This window comes from Opisthocomus hoazin, chromosome 3 (assembly GCF_030867145.1).
Source record: "Opisthocomus hoazin isolate bOpiHoa1 chromosome 3, bOpiHoa1.hap1, whole genome shotgun sequence".
Classification (NCBI taxonomy): domain Eukaryota; kingdom Metazoa; phylum Chordata; class Aves; order Opisthocomiformes; family Opisthocomidae; genus Opisthocomus; species Opisthocomus hoazin.
Genome location: NC_134416.1, coordinates 87,745,717 through 87,767,916, shown reverse-complemented (window position 1 = coordinate 87,767,916; position 22,200 = coordinate 87,745,717). Strand labels below are relative to the sequence as shown.

Here is a 22,200-nt window from a genome sequence, read left to right as displayed (position 1 = left end):
TTTTAAATCCTGCATGAGAGTTGAGAGACAGACCCAGCCTTACCGTCCTAATTCCCAGCTTCTCTTCACCTTTTGAAACCGAATCCTCATTTCTGTCTCTATGGTGACAGTGACGTCCAGGTCCCCCCCGATGAGACGGCTGCTGGCATGCACGTCAGGTGCCAGAGCGAATCTGTCAGCACCAGAAACCTCTCCAGTCTCCGGCTCCTCTGTGGGAAGCGGTGCTCTGCTTCTGGGTCTGACAAACAACCCAGTAAAGAAAACAGTGTTAAACCACCGTCCCGTGCGTAAAAAAAAGGGAAAACTGGGTCTGAATATGGTGTCTAAAAGCTTTTTTTATTTTTCTCTTCATTAATAATTACTGCTACTTGGGAAATAAATGTAATAGCACTGCTATCAAAGAGTGTATCTGTATAACCTACACAGAATGAACTAATTACAGGTAATTTCTCCCAGAGGGTTTGACAGTGAGAAGATATTTGCATCACGAAGTAGCAGCAGCTGATAAGCAGCATGATGAAAACCTCCTGCAACGTCCATCCACCTGGCACAAGGAACCAGCAGTGACAGAAGGATGTTTCTTGGCTCCTGGTTAGTGGGGAGAGGAGCAAGGGGGGAGATTTTTATCGAGAGCTAAGTGAGGAGCAGCAGGTGGAACCTGCAGAGGTGTGCCTTTCAGGCAGCTGCGGGAGGCGGCTCCGGTGACTTCGTCTCCTTAGGAAAGATACAGTGAGTCACTGGGGTTATAAAACACCAGCTATTATATTCAGTCCTGGTTATATTTTATGATGTGTATACCTAGCTTTTGTATAATGCTAACACACGCCTGCATTGTAATGTGTCTTCCTGTAGCAGCTCATAGGTACAGTGAAGGATTTTCAGTCCCCGCTAGTGCTGTCCCTCTGGGTTCCCGAATGGGGGGAAAATGTGCCAGGGAAAGAGGTTTGACTTTCTGCCACAGTCCACTGCCATCACTTGCTGATACTGCACACCCTGTAGATGCTCTAAATCATCTTTTTATTTCACTGACGTTTTGTAAGTTTGCAGCTGAAGGTGACTGGCACAGCGCTGCACATCACTGCAACCTTGCTCTCCACTGCAGAGGAGGAGATGAAGTCCAGTGGTGGTTGCAGCAGCAGGTCTTGCCAAGAGGATTTAACCGTGTGTGACACACTGCTGCAATCAGCTCACTTGCGACTCCTCTCTGATAAAGTCATCCGCTTAAATTTTAAGGGTCCTACGCAATCCAGATAAATATTTGGAAAATGAAGTAAAGACACAGATTAGTCCTGTATTTCCCTAAGCTTCCACATTCTTTTTCACCAGTCAGCCAGAAAATATACAGCCCATCATCTTAAACATGAGGATTTTAATAGCCCAGCAGATATTAAGTACTATCCAGAACAGACATAATAGCAATAGTATACTACTAAATCTTGCTTTCCTGTAATGCATGTTAACAATCCAGTCCCAGACCAGGTTACTGGCGTGCCATACCTACTGTGTGGAGACATTTTCCCCATGTTCTTTTCTTGATCCTTATTCATATATCACCTCTTTTCTAACCCTCAGTCTGTAAATGTTTGGGATTAGGGAATGCCTATTGCTCTGTGTATTGCCATTCTCAGCCCCTGCCTGAGGCTTTACATGCTACAATAATACAAAAATAAAGCAATTTGAGAGGAAATACAAGAAAGTCCAAAAGGAGACAGTTGTACAGGACATGGTCATGTATATAACCCCTGAGAATTTAGGATTGCACCCACAAGATGCAATGCCTCAGTCTGCATAGTTAGTAAGCACAGAGATCATCTTTTCACACAAAGTGACATTCACCATGTTTTTCTCTTCACACAAGCACCAGCTGTAGGTTCACTGCAGAAGCCAATAGACTTGTCCTTAAACAACCTCAGCGGAAGCACAAATAAAAGCCATCTCCCTCGTTCATACAGAATCAATTTCTATTTTACAGCAGAGATATACAAGCAGCATCTTTCTGTCAAACCACAGGATGCAGAGATCTGCAGACTAAGAAGGGTTGGATGTCCTGATGTCAGCAGAGTTCCACGGGTGCCTGCAGGCCCCTTTCCGTCAGGGACCTATAGCCAGTCCCAGCATTGCAACATGGAATAGCAGACCAGCAAAAGTACTGTTGGCAAACCCATCAGCCAAGGAGCACTGGGAACCCCCAGGAAATCGAAGTATAATTTAAAGCGTTCCTTATTCTCCATTCTCCACAGATGTCTAACAGGAAAGGTGACCACAGGGCACAGCAGCATCAAGGTGACAACACACAGAGTAAATCCACAGAGTGGGTTACACCAAAGGTCAGAATATCAGAGCACTGTGGAGCAGAGATCAGCCTCCAAGATCTAACCTGTAGCTCACACAAAAGTTTAACAGCAGAAGCACCACCAGAAGAGGAGCAGGCCTTAAAGTAACTAATATAAAAGAAAAATAGAAATTTTCCTCAGAGCATCCAGAATAAAACCTTTGATTATGATTATTTTGGATCTGAACACATCTGATACCTGTGCATGCACATCATAAAGAGACAAGGAAATTTGAAGGGGTCATATCTAGGTTTGTTGAGGCCACAAAGTGATCTTTCAAAGAGACTTTTTCCTTTCCCTTCCCCCCGATTGATTGTACAGAATGCCATCAACTCCGTAAGATCATATACTCTCTTCTCAATCTATATCCATCTATTGTATTTCACAGGTATTTAACATTATGCTAGCTAGACTTCATACATCCAAGGAATATACATCTTATAACACCAGTAATTCATATGGCACCACATATTTTGTAGTACAACTAATTACAGCTTCAAGAGTTATTTTTTTCATTCTGTGGCAATAACTGTTGTGAAAAAGATTGTGACTTTTAGGATTTTCTCATCTAGAAAAAAAGAAACCAACTTCCCTCATACCCTACACACCCTTTAAGAATTAAAAAAATAAAGGGGGCACAGGACGAATGCGTGTTTCTCTGTCAATACTGAGTCGAATCAGGGCAAGTTTTTTTACAGAACAAGTTCTCTGGCATTTTTCTGGTTTCATGCTTTTAAACTTCTAATGGCAACTTTTTAACACATTTCTAATTGGAAATGTACAACAATAATTTTTTAAAATATAAAAACACTATAGTTATGTCTTTTGCTTTGTTTGACAAAACTATGATTTCTACCAAAACACATGACCAGCCCTCGGGTGGCCTATTCACAGCACACAATTGTATTGTCCTGGGCACACAAGAAGACAGACAAGATGTGGTTTAATTGAGCCTCAGACTTCATTTACTTAACTTTTATGGAAACTATCAGTAATAACTCGTAGAGGGCACACTATTATTTCTTCTTTCATCAACTCTAGATGATCAAATGCTGCCTTTTTTGGCTACTTCTTTCTCACGCACTCAGTTACATTCATGACTGGGATGCTATCATCCTCTTTGCTGTAGAAGGGTTAAAAAGCCGGAAGAAAGAGGTTGTTTCCTCACTACGACAGACATACAGAAATGCCCAAAATGCATTACAAAGTTTTCTAAGAGGTTTCTTTCTTGAAGTCTACTACTAGTTCTTAAGCCACTGATAGCTTGGTTGACTGCTCCTTAAACCCTGAAACCCAGATGAGTTGCCAAAAGATATCCAACTCCTTAGATTAAGTTTTACCTTGGAGTTTTACTCCAAGGTAAAAAAAATGCCATCCCTACAATCAGGAAACAGTACTTCATTTCTGGATAGCTTTGATATCAGACAGAATATTGTGAAGCTAATGAATGATTCTCCCCATTCCCAGAGAGTCAGAAATCTTTGGAAGTGTCCTTCTAAAGCTGTTCAGACCAGCCTGGCACAAAGTCACTTCAAAGCAGTTAACTCTGAAAACATTTCCACATGACATGAGTCTGAAGACATCTGCCATTGAGGTCACATGTTTGAAGAAATTCTGTTCTTTTATGCTGGATTGGCTACACCTCCTGTACAGAAAACTGGTCCAAAGAGACAAAAAGGAACTCTCCGGGCATGAGGCATTTAGTGAGTAAAAGCCCATTTCCATGGAGCTTAAGAGCCAAGCAAGGTGGGGTGAGTGGCAAGGAGATGAGTTGGCATGCAAGGGGAGCAGCTCTACAAGCACCCCTTCATAATCTGTTTGGTCTGCTTCCCTAGAGAGTCCACCATCTCCCGAGATCACTAAAAGTATTCGCATGCCCTGCAACTGACCCCCATCCTTATACTTGCAAATCTTATTCTGTAATTGTTGCTTCACCTATCTGGACAGAACAACTGCATATCGTGTCACCCTTGAGCAGAAGATGAGTTGGCTGTGTGCATCCTGGCCAACAGCTATGCTGTCCTCCATGTTTGAGTCTACAGAGCCAGGATATCCAAGACAGCCCATGTTCATCCTACCTGCAACGTCACTGGTCCACTTTGAAGTGCTGTCTTCAACAATGCCTGGAGAACACGTTTGCTCACTCCATACAGAAGCCAGCATGAACGCCATATTATAACCATCATGGACAGGCGGAGAATTTTGGACTCTGGCCATAGCTCAAATTCTGAGTCAAAACAACAGCATGGATAGTCCACAGCTTCATATGATCACTGTAGTTGTTCACCAATGGTTTAGTACCCGCCAAGCGTGCCTGCATTTCACAGAACAAACTCAGAACAAGCACATGTAGCCACACAATTATGCCTGCCCATAAGGCCTCAGATGTAACACATTTCCCCATTTACATTTTCACATTCCACTAACATTATTGAAGAAACACTGCATTTTCAGCTGTGTTTTCAGAAGGCTAACAAGGGGCTCATGAATACATCAAAGCAAAGTCATATTATTCATTTACACAAATGTTTCTGATTACTTCTCCTTCAACCACTCAGACAGCACTTTATTAAAAAGCTAGAATAAAAATTTAGTGTTTCTCAGGACCACTTCTCATAACCCTAGGCCCTGATCTATCCTCACATTTGCAAAACATCCACAGGACATGAAACAAAGCACAGGCACCAGCTCTGTGAAAACCTGGGGTCTACCAGAAAACCATCTTCCAGCTGAGGGGGAGCCATCTCCAGCAAATACAATCAGCAATGAAAGCAGTGGAAAGTATACTGTTCTACACGCATTGAAAATATGTTCCCTCAAGGGTCTTGCACAAACTACACCTTTGGTTGACTTCTGAATGGAGTCCCCAGGTGGTTAAAGTGCTGATATTGCATTATTTATGGTGATTGAAATGTACCTAAGTAGTGCTTAGCAATAGAATTTACACAAAGTCACTTGATGGAAAAAATACAGGGGGGGGAAGTTGTTTACAAAACAAGTTACAGTAATAAAGCTGCTAGGCTGAGCCAAGAGACCTCTTCGTAAATCATTTATTCCACAGTTTGACAATATTTACAAAGGTTTTTATATGAATTATTTACTCAAGCTTTTATAACTTGTAACATACTATACACAAACCAACAAAGACACATTAGAGCTACAAACCTGGGAACATACAGTTACGCAATGACAGATGGTGGAAAGGGTTCTGACAAAGGGAAGTTTACAACTAACACAAGCAACAGCCTTTTCTATCTGTCATCAATAAAGGGATGAGGACTAGAGGAAAATGTGATTCAAGGAAATAAGACAATTTTTCAAAAGCTACATTCTTTGTGATTGCTGGATTTGGTTATTTAAAAATGAGTCCTTTGTTTTGAGTATCTAATTCTAAGAAATGCCATTTCAGTCAGTTGCCACCCACCAATGAAAGACTAAATGGCACAATAGCCACAGTTTACACACAGGAAACATCAAAAATCTGCTGCTCACCTTATTAGCTTTAAGTCAACTTCAGTGTTATTGTGTATACATATCTCGAACAAACCTGCCCAGAGATGTCATGTGTGTTATTGCCTGTGCCAAGAAGTTTTGTGCACAACACTCTGGAAGAGAGATTCGTTGCCCAAAATATTTCTAACTAAATTAAAAGAAGGTGGGGAGGGAAGGGTGAAAGTTTTCCGACCCCATATTGCAGATGGAGAACAGAGACAAGCACAATACACCTGAGGCACAGCAAATACCCTTCAGTGCAGGCTCATGGAGCGCTACACACAGAACCGGCTCTTTCATCCCCATGTCTTACTTCCCAGCGTCATTGAACAAAATGATGGCTGTCAACAACAGTCACTTTTCACACTGTCAAAAGGTATTCCACGTGATTCCAGCCTAATCTCCTTTCCAAAAAATGAAAGCAAGGGAAGCCCCTCCACCAAGTGAGGCACAAAATTCGCTGGTACCATCACAGCACGTTCAGTCTTTCTTCCACAACCTTCAACCTCACGTGACACACCACCACCTTCATGTTACTCCCTGACGGAAGGCACAGGGTGTCCCACACTTGGTCTTGCAGCACAGGAAGATGTGGTGCTATAGTAAAGAACTGTCCCTAGAGAAGATTTTGAAGCCTGTAGGGACAGGGCATCATCACACACCCTCTTCCCATCTGTTATTGAGGTTGGGATGTGGCGTACAAGGGATCTTTTCCTTCTTGTTGACTTGAGAGCTAGTAGGTGTTTAAGGTGACAGGCAGGCCATGAGGATAAGCTCTGTGCAGCTTGGATTGCTGAGACCCTGGCATGAAGCATAAAAGCTGGGACTGGAACAAGACCCAGAGCAAGCCTTTTGCCCATGCAGACGTTACAGCTGAAGCTACAGCTTCAGTAAGGAACAATAAGGAGCCAGGGAGTTGTCTGTGCCCAGAAGTGGCATTCAGAAGCAGGAATACCATGCATCCAGCACACTGATGTCCCATACAGAACTCAGCAAGGTCCTTCTGCCTGCTTCTGCATGGGGCAAAGGCCTGGACACATCATCACAGGGGACTGAGCCCATCAGTTACTACACACCAGCTCTAAGCCCTCTTACAGAAGCTCCGAGCCCTCTATTTTTAAACAAGAGGTAGAAAAAGAATACAATCATCTACACAAAACTGGTGAGGAAACTTCCCTAAAATTTTTTCTTGGAGCTGCTTGATTTTACACCTCAGAACATCTTTTAAAATCTTTTTCTCTCCTTTTGGAGAAAGAAAAAGACAAAGAATTCTTGACATTAACTCACTTTCAGAAAAGTTTTTTCCCTGAAATAATAGCAACTTAGGACTTTTCATTTTTTCACCAAATTATCACCCTCAAAATTTTGGTCTGAACTAATAAGCTAAGAGATAAGGTTTCAAAGGAGAAAAAAAACCAGAATTCACCAAGACCATCCAATCTCAAGCAAAATCAACCGATCGAGGTGAAAATTTAAGATGACGGAAAACATCAAACCAAAGTTACAACTGTAGTAGAAATGCAAAGGACTCTTTGTCTAGATGAATTAGAAAACCAGGCTGGACACAGCACAGGTATGTCACTGTGCCATAGACTGTATAGCAGAAGTTGTGATTAGGCAGTCTAATAAGCTATTGCCAATGACTACAAAGACAATAGCCACATGAGCACAGATACAAGTACAATAAAACTAGAAAAGGTACGTAAGAAGGTAAGAAAGAAGATCAAAGATATTGAAAGGTTTCTGTCTAAGAAACAAATAGTCTGGAATGTTTTGCCTGTAAAACAGATGTGAGGAGGCATCTGACAGAGATCTATAAAACAGCAAGTGACATGGAGAAAACAGCATCATTCACTGTTTCTTCTAAAGCAAGAACTACCAGTCATCCACTGAAATTCACAGGTAGTAGGTTTGAAATAAAGATGAGTACTTCCTGCACATTGTGTAGTTAAGTACTCTGTCACAAGATGTTGTAGATTATAGAATTTTACACGGGCTTAAAAACAGGCACAATACTTCCTGGAAGAGAACTCCAGCAAAGCCTTTGAACACACAAATATCACTGCTTGCTCTGGGAGTCCCTAAGATTGGGAAAACACAGTGAGGAAAAACTTTGGGGATGCCAGTCACTCTTGGTACTTTCGCATGATGATAAAGCAATGAGGAGTGCTGAGCGTGGGGCTAAATTGATCTTCTTGAATGTTCACCTCAGTCTTGAGTACTTCTTAAAGTGGAGATGGAATGAGTTGGAGCAGCTGGATGGTCCAAGCAAGTCCAGATCTAAGAAGGTCAGGGAGCACACTTGTCCAAGTTGGCTACCTAAATCAGGAAAAACTAGAGGATTTCCAGAAACATGCCTGGGTCTGGAGAAAGACTATAAGGCCATCAAAAATACTGTAAATAGAGCAGGTAAGAAAAGGAATGAGGAATTGCACAAGAAAACATCCACTAATTCCCCATTCTTGTTACAAAACGAGCTTCACTGGGAGACTGTCGGGTAAATGACAGAAAGCTCCAGTCACTAGCTAAAGTCCACAAGCTTTACTCAGTTTTCCTTCAGGTCTTAGCATGCTTTAGGTCTAATAGCACTGGATTTTTTTCTAACTTCCCCCTCCCTCCTTTTTTGACACTTCCAATTAGGTTTTCCTCCTGCTGGTTCTGAAGATCATTCCCTGGAGGCAGACACGTATCCTTGCCCTTGTTAACTGCTTTTGAAATATTGCTGCTATTGTCAGGAGCTACGCTATTGAGTGAACGGCTCCAGAGTCCTTTCACGATATCGGGTGGACATGTGCCCCTTAGAGAAGTCACTATTCCTCAGTACCACTCATTTACATGATGGAGAGAGATATTACTGTGATTTGTATCTAGTCAAAGCATGCAAAGCATCCACATCATGAAACAGCAGCAAAAGCACCTGAAACTTTAAATTACTTCATCGGAAGCTGCAGGTGGTCTCCGCAGACTTCTCCTGAGTGAGGAGACCACAAGTAGTCGCATATATTCACACATCACATGGCAATGAGTTACCCAACGTCAGAGAGCTCTCTGAATACTCCTTCAGCCAAATGATGTCAGGACAAACCTCAGATCACTGCTTTTTAGTTCATAAGTACCTCAGAAAACTGAGGATATTTGTGGAAACAGGGTATTTTAGCCTTAAGTTTTAGAACAGTAGGGGTACAAGAAACGCGATACAAGTTTAGCTAATATCATACTAACTGGTATCAAAAATCTCCTTGTCTGAAACTGAATTTGCACCAAATGAAATTCTGACCCGATGACTGTGCCACAGGGTCTGAACACAGTGTGACCCAGTGAGAAATTCCACACCCCCCCGCCATGAGTAAACATCTATTCACATATGCATTTCAGATAATGCCCTTAGTGTTCCTTGTAGTATAATCTAACACTCCTGCAAGACTGGTTACAAGGACATCCCTCATGATGGGGACTATCTTTTACTATTATAAAAGTGCAGAGGCCAATGTCGCTGTTTTGGCAGGAGTACCCACATACTTCTATATTCAAATAATTAGTTATTACAAGGACAGGCCCTAAGACAAAGTAGAATCAAATCAAATAACAGCGGTTTGCAGTAGCAGGCTAACCTAAATTGACCTTGGGTAGGAGCTAGTAAACTGCATTTTTGATTGTTGACATTTTAGATATAATTCTTTTAAAGAAACCAGAGTGAAGTGTTACACCTCACATAAAGCCCTTTTTCATCCCACTTTAGACTGCAAGCATGTGTTAATCTCAGCGCAGTCCGAAGGAAAGGAATTTGCCAGGAGATTTTAATCCTGTAAATAATGGTTTCATTAAGAACCATAGATGACTCCACAGGGAACTCTAAATATTAAGATTGGTAATAAAATCATTAGTTGTTCCAAGTTATTCAGCATATGGAGCCCTAAAAAGTTAATGACAGTTAAGACCTAGCTACGGATGGACGAAACGTTAGCCAGTTCATTTAAAATTGAGTTGGAAATGGTACTTCACACTGTGGGGAACAATCCTCAACAACAGGGCAATGAGCTCGAATACTTAAAAGAGCCTTTTTGATCACTAACTTCTAGTCACAGTCACACAATTTTTTTGTGAGGTCTAAGAGTTAAGGTTTTTTGAATGCATAACAATGACTCATAAAAGCCTTACAAGAGCGCTGTAGTTATTAAAAATAAAACAAATCATTTGGCCTCCAGATTTCAAACCCTCCAAATTTCCTAGAACACAGTCCAGATAACTTCAAAGTCTAAAGCGGCCACATTTCTCCTGTTGAGTCTGAGATTTTTTCACATATATGTGTGTGTTGTATACCTATACGTGTGTGTGTACATATATGTAGGTAAATCAAAATAATCTGGATCCCAGAACTTCCAGACAGAATCATAGAATGCCTTGGGCTGGAAGGGACCTGTAGAGGTCATCTAGTCCAACCCCTCTGCCATGGGCAGGGACATCTTCAACTAGACCAGATTGCTCAGAGCCTGTTCAATTCGGCCTTGAATGTTTCCAGTGATGGGGCCTCCACTACCTCTCTGGGCAACACGTTCCAGTGTATCACCACCCTCACAGCAAAAACTTCTTCCTTGTATTCAGTCTAAATCTATTCTCCCTTGGTTTAAAGCCGTTACTCCTTGTCCTATAACAACAGGCCCTGCTGAAAATATTTTCCCCATCTTTCCTATAGGCCCCCTCCAGGTACTGGAAGGCTGCTATAAGGTCTGCCCAGAGCCTTCTCTTCTGGGCTGAGCAGGCTGAGAGAGCTGGGGCTGTCCTCATAGGAGAGGTGCTCCAGCCCTCGGATCATTTCTGCAGCCTCCTCTGGACCCGCTCTGACAGCTCCATGTCCTTCCTGTGCTGGGGGCTCCAGAGCTGGACATTGGACCCTGGGTGGGGTCCCACCAGAGTGGAGTAGATCACAGAATGTTAGGGGTTGGAAGGGACCTTTGTGGGTCATCCAGTCCAACCCCCCTGCCAAATCAGACTGCACAGGATCTTGTCCAGGCGGGTCTTGAGTATCTCCAGAGAAGGAGACTCCACAACCTCCCTCGGCAGCCTGTGCCAGTGCTCCGTCACCCTCAGAGGGAAGAAGTTCTTCCTCATGTTCAGATGGAACTTCCTGTGCTTCAGTTTGTGCCCATTGCCCCTTGTCCTGTCACTGGGCACCACTGAAAAGAGTCTGGCCCCGTCCTCCTGACACCCACCCTTGAGATATTTATAAGCATTTATAAGGTCCCCTCTCAGCCTTCTCTTCTTCAGGCTAAACAATCCTGGCTCCCTCAGCCTCTCCTCAGAGGAGAGATGCTCCAGTCCCCTCATCATCCTCGTAGCCCTCCGCTGGACTCTCTCCAGTAGCTCCTCATCTTTCTTGAACTGGGGAGCCCAGAACTAGACACAGTACTCCAGATGGGGCCTCACCAGGGCAGAGAAGAGCGGGAGGAGAACCTCCCTCGACCTGCTGGCCACACTCTACTTAATGCACCCCAGCTACCTTAGGGCTCCTGTCCGAAGCGTTACCTCCGCACAGCTTCAGACGGTCGCGGGTGTTTCAACCCCCCAGCCACCCCCAGCCCGTAACAGCAAAGCCCACCCGGCGCTGGCGCCCGGCCCCAGGCTCCGCGCACACCGGGGCTGCACCGGGCAGGGCAGGGATCCCCCTCCCTCCGTCCCCCTCCGCTCCCGCGGGGTCCGGGCGCTGCGCCGGCGGCCCAGGGTGCCAGCAGCCGCCCCCCGCGGCGGCGGGAGCGGAGATCCGGTTCCGGGCCGCCAGCCAGCGCAGCTGCTGCCCCGCCGCTCGCCGCCCCGGGCGCCGCCGGCCCCCTGCCCCGCGCGACGGCTCGGCAGCCCCCCGCACCTGCCGCCGGTTGGTTGCCGGGGGGCAAACCGGCAGCGAGGGAGCCGGCCGGTCGCCCCTGGGTTGTCGCAGCCCCGGGGCGGGGGGGCGGTCGATGGCGGCGAGGGGCGCCGGGGGGGGGGTGATGCTGCGAAGAACGGGGAACCGGAGCGGGCTGGAGCGCGGCGGGTGGGTTACGGCAGTGGGTGAGATGGTGCGGCTGGGGGGTGAGGGAGAGGAAGGTCACCGGGCAGGCTTTCCCCACCTGGTTGGAAGGGTTCTGCAATTAAAACAACAAAAACAACACATAACTAACCACAACACCACACAAACTAAAAACACCACCAACAACCAAAAAATTCCAAATCACTGCTCCTACCAGGGAGCTGAATCTCAGCTCATGGACAACAGCATCCCCTTCCACATTAACCACGAGAAGGGTTTTTCCCGTTGCTGTGCAAAACAAAACCACGTCCAGACCCTGCAAGATGTAGTGGCTTCTCCACCCCGCTCAGAAACACTTCACTGAAGCATTAACAGAGCCAGTACAAGCTGCTGTTGCAGTAGCCCCATTATGGTATTCTTTCAAATATCCATTCAAGTACCATAACGAACCAGTGAGGTAGTACTAGCCCCACGGCCAAAACAAGCTATCAATGTTTTATGCTGCTGGAGTTTTCCTTAGTTTTGTGTACTTTGGGCAGTTCAGCAAGACAAGCGAATAGCACATGTTGTTCGCAGACATTTTTCCCCGTTCTTATGACGAACTTCTGCCATAGGAGCAGACTGGGTGTCTCAGTCCAAAGAAGGGAAAGCAGGAATCCTTAACTTCCACACCTGCTTTCTTCATCAACTTCTCTGAATTCTCCTCATAAAAACCCACAATTTTTTCATCTGGTCTTTACAAGGCAAAATACTGATACCACTACTACTTAATGGGACATAAAATCTCAGGGACAAACAAAATTTGTGTTTTGGACGTTAGCCTTATACACTAATATTTTATCTTATTTAACAAAAAATGCCCATTAAAACTCCAGTCCCAACATTATATAAAAGGTTAACGTCACTTCTGCCAAAACGCATTCATCTAAGAACCCTGTTCCAAACAAACAGAAAACATTTCCATTTTTACTTTTGTATTCACCCATGTATTAATATATCCATTCTAACAGTCTATCAAAAAAAAAATCTTCCGCGCTATTGTGTTAACAAGCTGTGTAAGTGCAGTGACAGTGCTGCTAAATTAGGTATACTTTGGGCTAATTTTATGTTTTTATCACAATACTGGAGAAGTATTAGGAAGCTATTATTTTGTCAGCTTTCTCATTTAGCAAAGCAGCTTCAATTTATTAACAGTGTGGAGTGTGAATGAATCAATATGTTTCATTGGGCAATGTGTCATTTGTTAATCGGATATTGATGAGATTATTGACGCGCAGCTAATTAATCTCAAACCCTGTGCTAGCCTTCATATGTTTCCTTAATTATGTTCTTCATCTTAGTCTTCCAAGTTTGGCACGCAGAGGCCGGCTTGCAGACAGTGAGTGAAGTAAGCTGTCAGAGGGTCTTTTCACACATTTACAATCCTTTGGCAGCAAAATTATTTTCCTACTTGTAAATAGGTATCAAACAAATATTTAATAATATTTGCCAGAAGATTGTTATTGATTTGGCAGGGAGTCGCTCCAAATTAGCTTAGCAAGACATCTTGCATTAGAAGAAACATAGATAGACATACCTAATGAGCATTAAATAATTATGGAACCATAAACCTGTAATCGTTGGGAAGTACTAAAATTGCTTCTCTGCAGTCGTCATCATTGGACTCCTGTCTAAAGAGACCTACTGTAACAGGGTTTAGTTTTTCCCTCCTGCTGCAAAAGGATAAATATTATTTTTGCACTATTATTTTCTTTTATCATCCGGCCAAGTTTAGCAAAGGAAAATGACCTTTTTAATGAGATATAAAAGACAGGAATAATTTCACAAGGCGTGGCAATTTCATTTCATAGGGTACCAACAGAGGTCTGACTGAGGAGGGGGCAGGGTGGGTGGCTTCATTTTGGAGCATCCCCCTCTGGCTGAGGCCACAGCCCTGCGGTGGGATGTGAAGACCTGCCAAGAGCTGTTTCGCCCGCTTCAGCTGGAGTCAGCTGAGGACACCGGCATCCCGGGCGCCACGGACAAAGGGAGCGGCAGCAACACTGCGCAGTGGGGTGGCACCCGGCTGGAAACCCTTTGTGCTACCTACTTGGACACAATAGCTTTAATGGATGTACAATTTGCATCGGGCTTATTAGGTTCCTATTTTTTATCCCACAGAAACACATCCAATGCAACTACATAGTAAAATAAATCCTGGTAAGGACTCTGCTAACTAAAACAACAAATCTGCTCTACCCAGGCAAGGATCCTCTCTGAACAGCAGGAATATTGATGCCAAATACATTTTGATTTATGAGAAATATTATTTAAACTGTCTACTTCACCTCTACAATACCTGCCTTAAACTCCATAACTTTGTAAATTTTTTCTTAAAATAAGGAATCTAAAGCACTCTAGAGTAAAACTTTCTGTTGTCAGCTGCAAACAAATGAGAGGGCAATGGCAGTTTTTTTCTCCTCCTCTCTCTCTCATGCCTAGCTTGATTTTGAGGAAGGAGAGAGGAAAGAAAAGCTATTTCACACATGGAGACAAGGTGGACTGGTGCTCCCAGTGCTATTACAAAGTCCACAGTGACTGGCTGGCATGTCTTGCTCATGCAGGACTAACCTGATCACCAAGTTTAGAGTTGGGTAAGAAATTCCCTTGGGTCCATTTGACAACAACTGGTGGGGTATTTTTCATCCTTGCCTACAACCAACAGGATAACCTACTTTAGAAAATCCCCTGCTGCTGCAGAGACCTAGGACACTGATGAGAAGCCCTCCAGAATAGTTCATCTTACCAGCCTTCATAGCTTTTTAGATGGGTATGGCACATCTCAGGACCCTGTGCTCAGAGGCATTTGGAAAAGCCGTTTTTTTCTCTGGATTAGTCATGTGCTGTCTGTGATTATCAAGGTCTCATTTGATAACTCAGATGTCACTTTCCAGTCCCCTTCCAGGTAACCCTAAGGTTTAGGCTTCCTGCTGGCTATGTACGTGACAGCCATGAGGAGGTTCAGAGAGGGCAGTGCATCTGGTGCCACGAGCTCCCTCAAATACATGAATTGGAATTTTAGGGTAGAAAGGGGAGGTCAAGCTAACTAACAGACAACAGGAAGAGGGTGGGTTGTTTTCAAAGCCAGTTCAGAATCCGGCCTTCTGGATAGGAAAGGTAATCAGAAATAAATTGCGAAGTGAAAATGGCCTGTTAAGAACCACAGAGGTATTTTGATCTGTCTCCAACAATTCAGGCAACAGAACTACAAATGGTCCTTAGCTTTCAAAAATAAACTGTTTCAGCAGCAAGTCGTGTTACCTGTGCATACACTGCGTGAGAGAGCAGGACTACCATGTTTCAGCTAGCATTGTGATAGCATTTTTAAAGGCTGTTTTTCTAAAATAAGTTGAAACAGAATTCCTAATATATATATTGAAAGAAACCCAAAAATACATAGACAACTGCACAGCTCACTGTCTTGCAAGCTAGTCAAATACACTGTAATACAGCTCTTATCTTAAAGTACATGGGTTTCCTCCCCTCAAAAAGGAAATCAATGTCAATTTTATTTCATATTTATAGACATCCTTCTAAAGGCAATCAATGGGCTTCTAAATCTTAGATAACCAGCACTGACTTTGTCAGTAACCTTCAGCATCACACCAGTATTCACAGCCGTTCAGTTCCTTCTTTCAAAATGTTGACCAACAGGTTTATGTTGTGATTTATTCCAGAGAAAACAAGAAGGATAAAAACTTCATTTGATACGACACTACAGCAGTAATCATCCTAATTGGCCTTTGTTTTTGTTTTTCATCTGTAATTACTCTCTGCATAAATTATCACATTTGACTACAGTATTAAGGAACTCTCTGGTCAAATATGCTATTATCGAAATCTTTACCATGATACATTTACAAAGTTGAAAATCCAGCCTGAAAGTAACACGAAAGCCGTATTTTCTTAAAAGTTTCTAGAACCAATGAAAAGAATAAAAAATTATGCTATTCCTAAGTATCATTTCTTGGCCAATTATGATCTGTACAAAATTCTGTTCACAAGAGAATTCATAGCATCCCAAAACAAAACCATTAACCATTCTATGCCAAATTATTCATCCCATGTCAAATGTAGTCAGACATTCAGCATCCTCCACCCCAAATTGGGGGAGAAAAACACCCCAAAAATCATGATATGAAAATAAAACAAAATTTTTGCCAAGAAAGTTTTAAAGTTGTTTTGCTTCTCTCAAAACACAGGTTCTATTGTTGATATTTACTTCTCAGTCAAACCAAAACCATAGTATTATTTGCGCCACTATATGGGAAATCCCTTTTCTCTAAATAGAGGTGAGGTTACTGATAGCGGTGGTGGTGTTTCCTGTGGACGTACCACGCCTGGGAGAGAGACATCCCACCTTGCTGCCTTGCCCAGCTAATTGAGCTGTATCAAAAACAACATGACTTTTTCAGTCTATTGTCTGCTCTGCTCCATCAGAAGTCTGACATGGGGTTTTATTCTATTTAGAAGCCTTAAGATACTTCTGCCATCTCTGAATGTTGTTACACTTCCAAAAAGTTGCTTGGAATTTAATACCAATACCTTGCACAGTTTCTGCTTCAGGGGTCTAGTCTCAGTTTTCTGCATACTTCCCCCCCGAATACTAGTGTTTGTCTGAATCTGCCTGTGTGTTTGCAGAGTGCTTTAAGACAGCTGAGAGCAATTACTCACTTTATTCTTCAAACCCTTATTGTATATACACAATAATTCTGCATTGTGTCTAAGGAGTCCTTCCCTTCCTAATTCCCCATTAATGGTAAACTTGTTTCAAGTTCGCATTAGACAGAAAACAGAGGCTTTGCATTTGGATGGCATGATTCAATACTGAAATAGGAAGTCAAGCATACGCATCGCCTTGTAAATAAATATAATTTTACATTTGATCCGAGGATTTAAAAATCAGTGAGAACTTGAAGCCAGGCTGCATTTTGATTTTCACACCTGCATCAGTGCATTGTTTATTTTGCAACAGAGCCGCTCCAAAAGCAGGGGTAAGCAACAAAAATCACGCCCCATCGGCACAGTTTTTCTACAAACAAAGCTCTTTAATACCCATTCTCTGAATTTCCCTACATGCTGCAGATTCTACCCAGTAAACCCTACATTTTCAAAGTCTATTCTACATTTTCTTAATTCTAATTAAACAACTCTTAATCTTGACTTTAATGGCTGCAATTATGATACTTCATTATGTTAAATGTTAGTTGCAACATAAGAATAAATTGTATAAACAGTTTAGCTGCAATTGCATGGAGTCTAACTGTACATTACTCATTAACAAGATGTGGGTAGCAGCAATTATAACATTTCCTCCTAATGTCCCTATTTATTGAGTCTCAGCAGCAAGCCCCCTTTTCACAACACACACTGATTGACGATAGCAGCTTTCGTACTTGTGAAGAACAGGCACAGTAACCTGCTGTGTGCCTGTAACTCAGATCGATGGAAGTACACATTAGCTCTTAGCCTCACAGGCCGGAGTTCCTGAAGGTCAAAATAGCCATCAGCATCACTGTAGGGTACAGAAATCATTTCACAAATTGTGAACAAAAACAACACAACTTGCTTTGCAGTTTGATTATTGTTTATAGATACAGCAAGCCAAGAATTAAAGCATAGCCTTGAGGCAGCATAATTATTTACAGCTGAAGACTCATATCATTATTAGCATGCTCCTAATTGCTTGAAGTTATATCAATGTTAGCTGATTTAACACATTTTTGATAAGAGGCATGGAAATTGTTTTCTCTGCATATGGAATGTTGGATCATTTATTTTTTTTAAGGTCTTCCCTCCTCCCCATTCTTTCAAACTGTCCCTTCTTTGCCATTAAAAAAGCCCCACACCCATAAATTCTCCTTTATTCTGGATGTCTGTAACTATCACTGCAGTGCTTTGTTGTGTTTCTGTGGAGCCATGTATTTGAATTCACCTGGACTGAAACCATACCAGCTTTTGGCTTTCGCTAACAATGGACTTGATAATTTCACATCACTATCAACTAACCAGAGAATAAATCACACTTTGCTTTGGGTGGCACATCTAATCTTTCACTTTTGCCTACAGTACTTGAGCTGAAAGCCAGCTGAAGGAAAGCAGTGCTAGTCCCCTCAGGAAAGGCAACAGGGAAAAATCTCATGGACTGAAGTGGCATCTGCATCGGGCCTCACAACACCTTTTTGAAGACAGACAAGGCTTATCTACTGTAACACCACTGTACCCGGTTCCCCTAATCTATGGAAAGGACAAATTAGGTTTGCTATTAATAAACCAGAGCAATGAATGGTTTGGGAACTTTTCATTTCATCCCACCTGTAATTTGTCACTCAATTTGTTCCTCTCATTCAAACCAGGAGAGCAGTCAAGCACTGACCAAAGCCTTGACCTCCTGCTGGCCAAACACCAGGAGAGGTGAGGCAATGCTGGTGAGGGCAGGAAGCAGGGATGCTCTGGCAGGAGGCTGGGGACGCTGCTGTCAAAAATTACAGAGTGTGGGTAAAGCTCCCCTCACCAGCACCAAGTGCAGGGTGCATGGGTGACTAGAAATGTTTCTGACATCGGACACACTTGGCTTTGCAATCTCAAAAATGTTTTTTCAACAGTGTACATAATTCAGCACAGACTTCTCAAAGCAAATCAAATACAAATAAGATCTTATTTTCCTTCTATAACTTCCTTCTCATCCTCTAATTAGAGCACTTAAGTTTGAACCTCCACATCAGATATTTCTACTTCTTGAGTCACACCGGCTGGCAGCAGAAAGAGGTTGTTATTTTACAATGGGAGCCAGGGAAAAACAGTGGGTACTGCCCATGGGCCTATAGTGGTCTTCATGTCACTCTGCACAGCAGCGTGGAGACCTTGGCTGAAAGACCACCTTCCCCAGTGGGGTGAGCTCAACCCAGAACGGACAAGCAGCAGCAGGCAGCAAGAGGACTGATAGTTTTGCTTTCCTTGGCAACATGAAGGCCAACAGGGACAGAACTGGCTCCAGGGGTGAGCAGAAAGGTAGGAAACAGGGTCACTTTATTTCTACCTGTGTTAACTAGAGACCTTAGTGAGCTCACAGAAGTGATCCTGTGACGTGGCTGGCAAGCATGCTGAGGATCCCAAGCATTTCTCCACTTCTCACCTAAGCACGTGCTTAATTTTATGTGTAGAATTCAAAATACTTAATCACATCCCTCAATTAATTTTGGCTTGGCTACCTAAAGATTCATTTAATTGGTCTAATTCTTTCATAGAAGTGTAACAGAGCAGGTCAAATGATTACAGACTGGTCTATTTTAAAATAACAGTCCAGTTGCTGGAAGTTACAACATCTGGCTACAGACAGGGGTGATGCTAGCTGAATTGTATATTGCAGTTTCCAGCAAGGAAAAGCTTCCATTTTTGTCTGTGAATGGGGAAATAAAAAACTGCAATAGCGTGTGAATCTGTCATAACAGCTTTGCACAGTTGAGACACATTAAATTACCAGCAATCAATATTCTGAGAAAAAACTTAAAAGAAATAGATTTGCTAGGAAGGAATAAAGAAGTGCACCCGGTTTTAACTTTGAGCTTTAGTTTGCCCAGCGTTAAGGAAGTCATAACAGCTGCACAGATTGAAGTTGAGAGAAACAGGGAAAAAAGCCCAAAGCTGTTGACTTCACAGGGGACTTTGCCTGGGAACAAAAGGAAGCAGCTTTTAGGAATGAACTTTCGTACACATGGCATGGCATTCAGAGGAACAAAAAATGAGGGAGAAGCTTACGTAGGCCAAGTAAGAGCACGCCTTGAGGCTTCAAAAGACCAGTTCTTTGCTATTCCTCTCCCATGTGATTAAAAATTAAATGACTGCACGTTCTTTCTCACTAGATGCTTGGTGCTCTTGGCATCTTATAAATGGATCTTCTGCAACCTGGCCTGATTTCTTTAGGCTGACAAATCACAGATCCTGCGATGACACATGAGTTTTCTTCTGCATGACTCATGTGCCTAGTACTTCTTAACAGCTTTTGTTTTCCAAGTCTAGATGGAGTCGCATGACACTAACAGTCAAAGAGAGCTAATACAGTAAATGGAAACTGCTGTCAGTATGATCCAGATTAGTCAAACCCTATAGCACAAGTGAATTTCAGATAGCAGCTCAAGCATGACCACTATGATCACAGTCTAGTGTTTATGTATACACAGAAACAATGAAGTGGCCTGGCAATTACTGGAAATTCATTCCTCAAGCTTTCAGGCTATGCCAAGCTTAAAATTGTGGTCAGCTCATGTGGGAGAAACTAGATCAACTTGGATTGCACTGCAGCAGTCGTAACTGAATTGTATATTTTGCCTTTCTATAAAACTTTCAGTGCTAAGTGCACAGCAACTTAAACGACCGTGACGTATAGCACTTTCTGTGCCTTCAAACCCCGCAGGTACACAGCCATGCTGCCTCTTCCCATCTCACGCACACCCTGCCAGCACAGCCAAACACCATGCACCGCCCTGCCTCTCCAAAGCCCCCAGGGAGCCAGGCTCAAGCCCGCAGCAGTCAGTGGTGGAGCCCCTGGGATTTGCTGTGACAAGTGGTGGAAAACACACAGGTTTGGAGCAGAGTCTGGCCCTGCCCCAGTCAACAGGAGATCTGCCATTTCCTTCAGCTGGGCTAGGGTCATAGCCTGCAAGTTTACACAAGCAGCTGAGAGTTTGGAGCTTACAACAGCTACCTACCACAGTGAAGTTTGCAAAATAAGGCAAGAAATGCCAGCTTTTTCCCCCCCCTTTTTTTCCCCACTCCCTAACTAGCTTGACTGCTGTCAATTTTTTTTTATTGAAAGTTCTGGGCATTGCCACTCCCTTTCTCTAAGTATTCCAAGTAATTCAGGCAAATTTTTAAAATACATGTAGTATGTATTTTTATAGCTTATTTATATACATATAAAAAAAATAATTTCCTTGACTCATGTGTTGCACTGACCTATGGTCACTCTGGCTGCTGGCAAAGCTTGGCCACCCCCATCCTGTCCCTCAGTGCTTGGCTGGGGCCCCAAAACACTGCACTCTGCTCCCCTCACCAGTCACCCCAGCCTTCAAGATGCTCCACTACAGCCTGGCAGAAGGAGGTCTCATGCCCATCTTCATAATATTTTAAAATTATTGACTTCTGCTTAAAATACTTTTTCTTATTTTTTCTCCTTCATTGATATTGTCATGATTTAACTCGGCAGCCAGCAATTAGGAGCTGACAGCCACTCTCTCACCCTTCCCCTTCCCTCCAGCAGGATGCGGAGGAGAAATGGACAAAAAGTGAAACTCATAGGTTGAGATAAAGACAGTTTAATATGGGAATAAAGTAAATACTAATAATACTATTACTAATAATGATAATAATGAATATGCAAAAACAAACTATATAAAATATAATTTTCTCACCACCCGATAACTGATTCACAGTCAGTCCCAAGCAGCAATCGCTGAATGCCAAACCTGCAAATTTCACAAAACTTCTGGAAAAGAACTAACTCCAGGAAAGTTCAAACTCCTGAACAAAAGAGGATTTGAACTCACAAAAAAAAGAGAAAGCAAGGTTCCTGCCCCCCCCCCAGCCAACCCCCGTTAATAAACTGAGCCCATCTATGGTATGGAATACTTCCATTGGCCAGGTTGGGCTAGCTACCTGGCTGTGCTCCCTCCCAGCTCCTGCATGCCTGCTCAGTAGTTGAACATGGGAGACTTCAAAAAGTCCTTGATTTCATAGCAATGACTGAAAAGAGTGTCTTCAACACTCCTCTTCTACTAAACCCAAAACACAGCAGCTACTGGGAGGCAAATTAACTCTATCCCAGCCGAGACCAGGACAGATGTGTCAGAAGACTACTGCAGAAAGTAATTTGTCTAAGGTTCAGTTCAAAAGCAAATTTTCTATATAAAGCAGTTTTGAACCAAATCCTTAACTTGGCACCCAGTTTAGTTGGTTAAAACACATATCTCCGCAGCTTCCCCGCCTGCTAGACCAAAGGAAAAGCCAGAACCAAACACTTCCTCACCTCTCCCTGACAGAGCCAAGACAAAATGCATTCACCAATGTTCCAGGGTCACTTGCAGTACAGGAATGAGAAGGTTATACAATTTTTTGAATAGAATTGCACAACTCTGGACTTACATTTCTGTGATAGATGAAAAAAACTCTTACCTCTTCCATTTCTGTTTCCCAAAATTTCTAAGCTGTAGTGTCTATTATATGTAACTGTTTACCCAGTTTCACCTATCAAAGTCACCTACCTCATTTTTCTTCTTTAGAATTCAGTTTCACTTCCCAGTATTCAAGCAGCAGCATCAGATAGCAATAGCCAGG

General features: G+C 43.0%; 1 protein-coding gene across 1 annotated transcript in view; it reads right to left on the bottom strand.

Moving 5' to 3' along the window:
• The window catches only part of LOC104326785 (orofacial cleft 1 candidate gene 1 protein homolog), a 65,999-nt gene extending 61,449 nt beyond the window's left edge, over nucleotides 1–4,550 (bottom strand). The window contains exon 1 of the mRNA XM_075417260.1: nucleotides 4,412–4,550. Within this exon, the coding sequence (XP_075273375.1) occupies nucleotides 4,412–4,550 (139 nt within the window). The remainder of the gene's footprint in view (nucleotides 1–4,411) is intronic.
• Between the last annotated feature and the right edge of the window lie 17,650 nt (nucleotides 4,551–22,200).